The following is an 11,209-nucleotide window of genomic DNA, read 5'->3' on the forward strand; positions in this document are numbered from 1 at the left end:
CAGCATGAGTTCTAGCATAGCCGCCTTACGTTCTTTAGTGCGACGCTGGACAGCTGGAACCGGGTCGGCGTCATCAGTGAACCCACGGCATGGAGATGTTTTGGATTTTTTTTCCCATTCTGCACCATTGAGTAGGAACGGGGCAAACTCACCATCAAGTGACAGTGTGTACAGCAGGTTCTGACGCCAGTTTTCAAAGGAGTTTACGGTTTCAATCTTGGATAGGCACCATTGCTTCGGGGCTCTGTGTGAATTGGCCATGCTGCCCAGTTAGCCACGTTAGCTCCGCTGCGTCTGATTGTAGACTACACTACACTGTGATTTCCCCGACGGGGTAGTTACCGCTATGACGTCGGCAGTTGATAATGTCCTCGGGTCGTGTGTTCGGGAAGCGCTGCCACCACGCCAGTAAAGGAGGACGACACATGAATCACACAACGCAGCAGGTAACGTTCGGCAGCAGCCGTTTACTGAGAACGGGGCAGGGATAATAACAAACAGACCGGAGGTGACGCCCGGTTACCATAGCAACTACACACACTACTGGCGTAATACCTTTCTAAAACATTACATTAACCAAAAATCACCTCCTCGCGCCGCCACATTCATACAATGTGTCTCAGAGCTTCTCGTAAACTGCTATCCAATGTTTACACAATCATTTAATGCTATTGGTGGAAGTATTGGATAATTTGTATTGTATTTGACTTTATATCATCAATGTTTATTACTCCACAGCTGTCATTCTTCATGTGAGGAAACTTTCAGGTCGTTAAAGGATAATTTCCGTTTTTTACAACCTGGACCTTATTTCTAGCATAAAATACGATCATTTTACTCACCCAGACAACTTTGGTGTCATTTGGAATTGCTTTGACGAAATTAGCCCCAGTGGAGCGGCGCGTATATCCGTATAATGCGAGAACACGGGGCACGCAATGCAGCCTCTAAATAACACATTATCCGCTGCAAAACTCGTTCATTTTGCCAATATTTTGTTATGATACACTAGTGCTATTCCCCTCCGAGCCCGTGGTGGCATGTTATCAACATGCTGTGCCTGTAGGTTGACTACTAACCTCTTATCTGGATGATGTCATCTCCGACCGCTGCCCGGCGCGGCTAACTTGCTACCGCTAATGCTATGGTTCGTTTCTGCGTGTTTCTGACTTGTCAGAACAAAATGAGCAGCTGGATGAAGTTCAGCTTCCACAGGCTTCCTCTCCTCAGCCTGGACTCACTAAAGCTCCGGCTAGTTGAGATAAAAATGGACCCGAATGCCAAAGTGGAATGATTATTATCAGAATGAGCCGGGCAGCGGTCGGAGATGACATCATCCAGGTCAGAGGTTAGTAGGTCAACCTAGAGACCCCGGATGTTGATAACATGCCACCACGGGCTCGGAGGGGAATAGCACTAGTGTATCATAACAAAATATTGGTGAAATGAACGAGTTTTGCGGCGGATAATGTGTTATTTAGTGGCTGCATTGCGTGCCCCGTGCTCTCGCATTATACGGATATACGCGCCGCTCCACTGGGGCTAATTTCGTCAAAACAACTCCAAATGACACCAAAGTTGTCTGGGTGAGTAAAATGATCGTATTTTATGCTAGAAATAAGGTCCAGGTTGTAAAAAACGGAAATTATCCTTTAAGGTGGCAGATGGACTGTTTGAAGTTATAGAGGAAAACTGATGGAGACAATATTAATGTGCGTGTGTGCGTGTATGTCCTCAGTGAACTGTATCAGTCTCTGCAGTATCTTCCAGCTGCAGCAGTCAGTTAAGTTTCTGTTCCCTTTGACTGAGGGGGGGTTTTGAATGACGCTTTTCCACTGTGTGAACACCCACTGACTGTTGATTTCATGAAGACTCTGACAGTAGTAAACTGCTGCATCTTCAGCCTGGACTCCACTGATGCTCAGAGTGAAGTCAGAGTTTGATCCACTGCCTGTAAAATGATCTGGGATTCCAGATATCCGTTCATCAGCTCTGGAAATAAGAAGTTTTGGAGCTTCCCCATCTTTCTGTTGGTACCAGTGCAAATTGTGTTTGCCACTAGAAGATCCTACATAAACCTTTGGACTGGTTCTACATCTGATGGTGACTGAGCCTCCTACAGCAGATCTCACTGCTCCAGACTGAGTCACTGTGACCTGACCTCTGGACTCTGAGGACACAGAGACAGAAAGATAAAACAGAGTCATGGTTTTGTGGGCTTCATTTCAGAGGGACAGATGTTGATAGAGGAGTTGGATTCTCTGGACTTTACCTGTGAAGCAGCAGCAGAGGAGAGTCCAGATGAGGACGGAGACCAAAGTCGTGTTTTTGATGAGGAGAATTTCTATGTCTTGTGTTGTCATGAAGGACAGCTGTCAGTCATCCAGTCTTCAACTCTCAGGACTATAAACTCTGGAGCATGGTGCTGCTGATGCAAAGTGGCTATGGAAATGCCCTGACTGACTCCAACAGGGACTGGGATCAACCTAATCATGCTGATGATCAATAGATCAATTAATTGATTGGGGTATTGATTGAAAAGCTGACACTGAATGTGTTTTTGTGAATTTTCATTAATATCTACAAATACATTTATTGTAAAACCTAATTTTGTTTGTATGATGCCAGAAAGACCACCTTTAGTTGGAAATGTATTGAAAAATATAAATGTTTAATACTTATTATGATTCAGAGAAATATTATCAATTGTTAGTTTTCAACATTTTGAAAAACAGGAAGTGATTTATTAGAGTTTGTTGTTGTCAGAGTCAGAGAGCCGTGTCTCTGTACAGTGAGAGGTTTTTGTACGACGACTCAGTCACTTTGTATCACTGTGGTACACGTTCGGTGGAGGAACCAGACTGGATGTTGGAAGTAAGTTCAATTTTTCATGTATTTTATCCAATCACACTTTTATTTTTTATCTAGAATCTAAATATGTTATTTTATGTCTTCATTTAAACCTTTTTTTTACCTGAAATTTTCTGTCGACATCAAAAACTAGAGTTTTGTCTTTAAAGTGTAAATTATAAATCAGCACATTATCAGTGTTTTGGTCCATAATAGAAATCATGTCATCAGATGTTTTGGACGACAGAAACTTGAGGACTTGTAGTTGTAGTTGAGTCAGACAGAGTCAGAGCCGTGTCTCTCTACACTGAGAGGTTTTTGTACGACCACTCAGTCACTTTGTATCACTGTGGTGGACTTTTGGTGGAGGAACCAGACTGGATGTTGGAAGTAAGTTTCTCATCAAATCTTCAATATTGTCTCATCAGTTCAGCTTCTAATTTCAGTGAACATTTGTAGCAGATATAAATTTCCACTGGGCTGATCCAGATCACTGTAAAATCTGTTTGATTCTTCATTTCTCCTGTTTAACACATGAAGCTGAACTCAGAGCAGCTTCACTCGACTTTTCTTTTCACATGTTCCACTTCATTAGTGAAATGTGAACAATGTGAAGAGCAGGAAACATTTAAGAACAACAATCCTGCTGTAAAAACATGTTTTGTTACATTTAGTCTTTACATTTGAAACAGTTTGGAAGTTGAGTTGAAATGATTGTGAACAGTGAGACTGAAGTTTTCTGAGGCTGTTGGTTCCTTTTGGATTCATAGATGTCTGATGTTTAAATGTGGTCGTCACTTATTTGTGACTCATAATGTCCTTTAACATTAGATCTGATTAACTGTGGTGATCTTGATAGTAAATGTGTTGGATTATGAATGGACCATGACTTTGTAGAAAATTATATTTTAAATTTATTTTATTTTAAAACCCGTATTTATTTGTGTAATATAAAGTGCAGTGAAATGCAGCAGTTGAAATGTAAAATCAGCTTCTTCAGTTTCCAGTGTACGTTGATATATTTCACTCATATGAGGACTCTTTCTGTGCTGATGTGCATGAGAGGTTTTTAAAGGGAAGTGAAACAATGTGTGAGTGAGTGAGTGACTGGTGGAGCAGAAAAACATCTGACAGAAACTCCTTCAAGGACAAAAGCAGCTCTCACACAGTAAAGGTGTCCAAGTGGCTGCTGTTGGATTGACACGTTGTGCTCTGTGTCTCCTATAGGTGATACCCGCCCCACCCTGACGGTGCTGCCCCCCTCCAGTGAGGAGCTGCAGCAGCAGGGGAAGGCCACGCTCATGTGCCTGGCCAACAAGGGCTTCCCCTCAGACTGGAGTCTGGTCTGGAAGGTGGACGGCAGCAGCAGCAGCAGCAGCTGGGAGGAGAGCAGGAGCCCCGGGGTGCTGGGGAAGGACGGCCTCTACAGCTGGAGCAGCACCCTGAGGCTCCCTGCAGACCAGTGGAGGAAGCTGGGCTCTGTGACCTGTGAGGCCACCCAGGGCTCCCAGTCTCCGCTCTCAGAGACTCTGAGGAGAGACCAGTGTCCCCAGTCCTGAGCTGACTCACTGGGACTCTGATACTGGTTTTACTCTGCTCCTGCTCTCTCTCTCTTTGATTTCACATGCTTGACTAACAATATTTACCAGCTTCTCTCAGTGTTTCAATGTTGTTTCTGTTTTTACACATAATAAAAATCTGATCATCACATCATTTATTTTCATGTGTTTTCATTTAACGTGTCCATGACGACTTATTATTGCTGTGTGATTTGTTCAGAGAGAAAGTCTAAGATTTCATAAAATATTTGTCCATACATACCATATTGTAAGTTCATGTTGTAGTGTTTATAAATTAAGTAAGAACTCATCATTATTGATTTATTGATTAGTATCAATAAAATGCCTTCATGTGTTTCCTCTATTGTTGCTTTCCTCAACCAGATATTTATACATGTATTCTGCTAATGAGCTGAAACATGAAGAAACTTTAACAAACTGAGAAAAGTAAAGAAATTACAATAATTTGCTTTGTTCTTGAAATACAAAACATAGCATGACTAAAATGTCTAACAGTCAAATAACAAATAATTTTATACGTGGATATATTAGCCTAGTTAATCTATGATATTTAATTGTATATCAATATAATTGCAGAATTGATTCAATCAACAACTGGGTTAATGTTCATAATCAATAGTCTTCGTTCAGTCCTCATGTCATCAGACTTCACCTGAAGTTTGTATTGATGTCAAGAAGACTGCTTCAAACTTCTTCTAATTCAATCAGTTTATCAAAGGGAAGATCTTTTTTTTATCATTACATTTTCTTGTTAAAGAAAAACTTCGTTCATCAGAGTTTGAGTTTCATTTAGTTTGATTATTCTTCTGTTGTGGCTGTATTTTATGTTTGCTCACAGTTTATTTAAAAAGAAAATGGTGTGATCTCAGTGAACTGTATCAGTCTCTGCAGTATCTTCCAGCTGCAGCAGTCAGTTCAGTTCCTGTTCTCTTTGACTGAGGGAGGTTTTTGTACGACGCTTTTTCACTGTGTGAACAAGTCCTTGCTGTTGATATAGTGGCGGCTCTGACAGTAGTAAACTGCTGCATCTTCAGCCTGGACTCCACTGATGCTCAGAGTGAAGTCAGAGTTTGATCCACTGCCTGTAAAACGACCTGGAATCCCTGATGCTCGATAGGAAGCAGAGTAAATAAGGAGTTTAGGTTTTTCTCCGTCTCTCTGTTGGTACCAGGAGAAAAGTTGGTAGTTGCTCCAAACGCGAACATTTTGACTGACTCTACATCTGATGGTGACTGATCCTCCTACAGCAGAGCTCACTGCTCCAGACTGAGTCACTGTGACCTGACCTCTGGACTCTGAGGACACAGAGACAGAAAGATAAAACAGAGTCATGGTTTTGTGGGCTTCATTTCAGAGGGACAGATGTTGATAGAGGAGTTGGATTCTCTGGACTTTACCTGTGAAGCAGCAGCAGAGGAGAGTCCAGATGAGGACGGAGACCAAAGTCATGTTTTTGATGAGGAGGATTTCTGTGTCTTGTGTTGTCATGAAGGACAGCTGTCAGTCATCCAGTCTTCAACTCTCAGGACTATAAACTCTCCCAGAGCACTGGAGCATGGTGCTGCTGATGCAAAGCGGCTCTATCTCTATGGAAATGATACATGTCTGCTGTCTCTCTGCTGTGGTCAACAGTAAAAGCTCGTCCTTGAAGTCCAAACTGACTCATTGTATCAGGTCACAGGGACGTTGCAAAGAGTTCATAATCATTCATCAATGAGTTGATTTTTATATATTGATCAGCTGACAGATATTTACTCACGTCACGTCAACGTGATTGTATTATACTGTTACAATGAGCATGAGGTCAACTTTTTTAACTTGAAAAGTCCTGGAAATAATATCCGGTCTCCTGTGACTCTTCATCTATGTTAATTCCAAATTCATAATATACAAAAAAATACATTACAAGTAAATTGTACATATTTAATATGGTGTGTTAATTTGCTTAGATTCTTTTTTTTAGTAAGAAATGAAAGGGAATATTTCCAAACCATATAGAATGTGAATCACTGGCTATCCTTTCTCTTTTTATGGAGGTTCTCTGACGACATTTTTATTTACCTGATTGAAGTTATTGTTAAAGTTGTAATTTTTTTTTTGCTTCTACAATTTCTTTTCTTTTTTTAAAAAACACTTTACATTTCATGTCACAGTAAGTAGGCTAAGAAATAAAGGTTACCCCAACAGTTGATCAAGAAAATATTTTAGAAATTTAATTTAATTATTTGATAATTCAGCCTAATATATATAATCATATGTTGATCTCACTATTTATACATTAAAAGGGTTTGTAAATTTGCTGTTGCTTTAGTTTCAGTGCAGCTGTTGAGTCAGATCAGTTCCTCTGCAGCTGAGGGAGGTTTTTGTACGACACCTTTTCACTGTGTGCGTGGTGCGCTTCTACTCTGCTCACAGTAATAAACTCCTGAGTCTTCAGCCTGAACTCCACTGATGATCAGAGTGAAGTCAGTTCTACTAGATGCCCGTCCTGTAAAGCGATCTGAAACTCCAGACTGTCGACCATTAGCTCTATAAATCAGGAGTTTAGGAGCTTCTCCGTGTTTCAGAAAGTACCAGTGGATCCACTTAAAGCTATTCTGCTCAACATTTTCACTGGTCTGACATCTAATAGAGACACTCTGTCCCAGAACAACAGACTGAGATCCAGGAGTCTGAGTCAGGATGATGTCTGCTAATGAACCTGGAAAACATGAAGAAGAGGAGAAGAGTTACTGAGACAAATCCATCTTGGAGAAAGATCAACATCCAAACAGAAGGGGATCATTTCTTGAACATGGAGAATAGATGGAAGAAGGTCAATGCTGCTGGTTTCAGTGTTTCTCCATCATAGCAGAACATCATTGTGGTGAACCTGGTTCCATCCTGAAGCAAAGTTTTCAGCAGAGAGTCTCACCCTGAACAAGGAGCCCCAGGGTGGCCAGCAGTAGAGTCACAGACATCATCATTGAGCTGCTGTGGTGTCAATGGCTGTGAAAGGCCTGGACACACACTGATCAACACTGGCCTCTTAACGGCTGGGAGCAGAGAGGAAGGACACATATGCAAACACACAGAGTCACTCAACTGGAGCTGTCCTCAGTGTTGTATCTTAAGATAGCATGTGTAAATTGTCTTCACATCAGGTTATTTCAAATATTAACTTTACATTATATAATTGAAATACCAAGGACTGATTTTTTGACACAAAGGAAGACACCATGTTTAACATCACTTTATCTTTAGTAGCCTACTGAAACCTGTCTTTTGCCATGGTTCAGCAGTGATGCTTGTCTGTTTCCATCGTTACTGAACTGAGAGAAGGAAGTGAAACAGGCTGACGGCCAGTTTCATCCAATCTTGTGACTACCCAGGATGAGCAGCATGCAGCCTCCTCTGCTACAGCCAGCAGGGTGGAGTTCAAATCCTTTTGCTTCAAACAGCCTAAAACTTTGTGTCAGAAAATTCACTATTTTCTCTTTTAAAAGGGATTCAGCAGAACTGGTAATTAGAAGAGATAGCTACAGCAATGTTTGACTTCTGGTCCAGAATGCCATTTAATGCCATTTAAAAAAGGGCTTTTTTGGTTTAGGGGGTCTTTAAGAAAAAGTGTCGGAAGATATGAAGTAGGCCTGTTGCATTCACCAGTTTTAAATCATAGAGACAGAAGTCAATATGACACAAAGAAATAAGATAGATAGATAGATAGATAGATAGATAGATAGATAGATAGATAGATAGATAGATAGATAGATAGATAGATAGATAGATAGGTTTTATTTGTCATTCTTATGCGTCTCATAAAAACAAAATTATGTTTCACACATCCACCGTTCAAGATCAAGATCAGTGCATTAATTTCAACAATAAATAAGTAAAACATTTGAAGGCTGAATAAAACTGTGGTAGCCTAACAGTTGAGGTACGTAAGACATGTTGGTCCTCTCACGTTGTTGATATTAACTTGACTTTACTACCATCTTGTGGTTGAGACACGTAGGCTTGATTCTGTGTTCATCTACAAATTGGAATAGTGTCAGTGTACTGTTAAAAAAAACGATGAATTGAATATTGCAGTTTAACAACACAATTTTAACATGCCTCTATTATTATTAGTTATTATTATTTAATTAACATTAACATTCTTTAATGGTAAAAAGTTGTGGCTATTCCTTCCACCTCCCTCTCCCGGAACCTTTGGTGAAGACAGATTGTTTCCCCCCGACGTCTTCCTGTGTGAAGGACTCCGCTGGTTTGTTTACTTTTTTATTATCCAGGAACAGGAGTAACTTACCCTACAACTAGAAGCTCCTCTGTCGGTGCGACTTCTCCCACAGTCAAAAAGTCTTCACCTGGGAGGATTCAGTGTGTCGCTGGGTGAATTTAAAACAACATGTCCGCGGACCAGCCGTTGTTCCGCGGCCGCTGTTCTCCGCTGTCCTTCCCCGGCGGAGCGACGGCGCTGGTGGAGAGCTGCGAGCCTCCGAGCGAGCCGCTGCCAGAGATGGAGATGGAGAGTCTGCGGATGTTCCTGAACGAGCGGCTGACCGCGGCGGTGGACGACATCCTGGGGGTTTTCGGGAGGACTGTGGCGCGGTACCGGGAGCAGATCGACCTCCAGCGGCGACAGCTGGACAGCCTGAAGTCCGAGGAGAGCAGGTGGAACCGGGCGGCAGGTCGGTTGGTGTCTCCCTCTCTTCGACCAATGGAGAAAGTGTTCAGCTCCTCAACTTAGATTAAAGTACCCCAGTGTAGCCTACTACATATTAAATCAATATGCCACTTAACCTGCCTTAAAGCAGAAGTAAGCGGAATATTTGTGTTAATATAAGTCTTAAATAGTTATATCTTCCGACGGCAATCACTTACATCGAGTGTTTGGTCTGAAACACGGGTCTGTCAGTCACTCTGCTCTGCTGTAAGCCGAGGAGAAAACTTTCCTTGTATCCTACAACCTTTATCCAATGAGGAGAGAGAACGGCATAAAGGGGCGGTCCTCTCTGTGTGTGCAGCCAAGGGATGCGCGTGAATGTGGTGACGTAGGGACGAGGGCAGGGACTGCTAACTCCATCGGCTGACAAGAAGTTAGCCAAAACGACCAGATCGCTTACTTCTGCTTTAATACAAGTTAGAAAATGCTTTACAAAACAATGTTATTGTTCATTTAGGTCCTTGACTGTAAGTAAACAGATAGTTTACAAGCTACTTGTTATTCACTGTACCTTTGAATACCGGTAGACGGTAGCTTAGCACAATAACAAACTATACATGGTACTGGGACCACTTTAATATAATATATTTTTGGTAACATAGTAGGTCTGACAGTTTACTAATGGAGCTTTAAACAGTAGTATGGCCTCTGTGATTGTTGCATTTAGGCTGTTAACTTATTATTGATTTAAAATTACTGATGCTCTGAAATGAAGTTGGTTTTCAATTCAATTTCAATTATTATCTTATTCACCAGGTTCATTCATAAGTGAGAGCACTGTTCCCTGCTTATCGATAGTGTAGGTTAGGGAGAGAGACACTGCTTGACTTATAATAAATTGCATATAAATTAATCTGAGCAACAACTGATCTGGTTTTTCTATGGTCCTCTCCTCTGCTTCCCCTCAGACCCTCTGCAGGATTCCTCCTGGATTAAAAGCTGCCCTGAAGAGCAGATGCTGAGTCTCCAGATGGACCCGACCAGCAGTCTGGATCAGGGCGACACCGTTTTCTCAACCACTGCGGACATTAAAACAGAGGCAGGTGGTGAGAACAGCGACGGACACGCTGATCCTCCATGTGCAGCTGATAGCCACCTTATAACCGAGGACTCTGACACCGACGACAGTGGAGACTACTGGAGAGAGGCTGCAAGACTCTGGAAGCCAGATGTGGCAGAAGAGGCAGAAGGTCAAAGTTCAACTCTGAGCAGCAAGGCGGAGAGCTCCACCAATCACAAACCATCACCTCAGATCCCACCGGTGTTCGCCTGCAAAGTTTGCGGCGAGTCCTTCCAGAGGAGGAGTTACCTGTTCACCCACACGTCGGCACATTTGAGAGACTGCGGCGTGTGCGGGAAACATCTGGAGCGCGGCGAGAGCCTGAAGCTCCACCTGCGGGTTCACAGAGAGACGCTGTTCCGCTGCAGCGTCTGCGGTCAGACTTTCACCCTGCAGGGGAACCTGAGGACGCACATGAGGATCCACTCGGGCGAGCGTCCGTTCGGCTGCAGCATCTGCGGGAAGAGCTTCGGCAGGCGGGCGACGCTGGTGCGGCACGTCCGCAGCCACACGGGCGAGAAGCCGTTCACCTGCACGCACTGCGGCCGGGGCTTCGTGGAGAAGGGGAACCTGACGGTGCACCTGCGGACGCACACCGGAGAGCGGCCGTACTGGTGCTCCATCTGCGACCGGCGCTTCAGCCAGCTGTCCTGCTTCTCCAGACACCCCTGTCAGAGGAGAGGCCAGACCTCGAATCCCCGAATCGCTCCCACCTGAAAACACGATGGGCATCCAGTAGCATTTCAAAATAAACTTCTGCTGTGAACTGTCAGTCCTGATAATGAGTTGGATGCTAAACACCCCCAGGAAGTCTCATAATATTTCCTATAATGAGTTGAAGAGCTTTATAGCTGCTCAGAGTGAAAGATCAATGGTGACACATAACTAATGGGCACCTCTTTTGTCTGTAATGTAGCAGTTTCAGTCGCACAATCAACTCACAAAAAAGTTGGATTTGATATCAATACATTTGTATTTTATATTATTAATAAAACTGTTTAAATATACCCT

At 42.8% G+C, this 11,209-nt stretch overlaps 1 protein-coding gene and 1 gene segment (V, D, J or C); both read left to right on the top strand.

The window, feature by feature from the left end:
• The first annotated feature begins 365 nt into the window (after positions 1 to 365).
• LOC310993925 (Ig kappa-b4 chain C region-like) lies at positions 366 to 4,552 on the top strand. The segment is given in 3 exons: positions 366 to 408; positions 2,854 to 2,874; positions 4,078 to 4,552.
• Positions 4,553 to 8,772: 4,220 nt separating this feature from the next.
• LOC310993757 (uncharacterized protein) lies at positions 8,773 to 10,938 on the top strand. Its single transcript, XM_083982217.1, has 2 exons — positions 8,773 to 9,103; positions 10,047 to 10,938. Exons 1-2 carry the CDS (start codon positions 8,821 to 8,823, stop codon positions 10,913 to 10,915), a joined length of 1,152 nt encoding a protein of 383 aa, XP_083838343.1. The 5' UTR covers positions 8,773 to 8,820; the 3' UTR covers positions 10,916 to 10,938.
• Positions 10,939 to 11,209: the final 271 nt, after the last annotated feature.

The sequence above is a fragment of the Trachurus trachurus genome (genome assembly GCF_905171665.1).
Source record: "Trachurus trachurus genome assembly, chromosome: 11".
Lineage (NCBI taxonomy): Eukaryota > Metazoa > Chordata > Actinopteri > Carangiformes > Carangidae > Trachurus > Trachurus trachurus.

Excerpts from the sequence above, each read along its gene's own strand:
- LOC310993757 (XM_083982217.1), top strand. The coding sequence starts at position 8,821 with ATGTCCGCGGACCAGCCGTTGTTCCGCGGCCGCTGTTCTCCGCTGTCC. Across the intron at positions 9,104-10,046 it reads CAGGTGGAACCGGGCGGCAG|ACCCTCTGCAGGATTCCTCC; the intron begins GTCGGTTGGTGT and ends GCTTCCCCTCAG.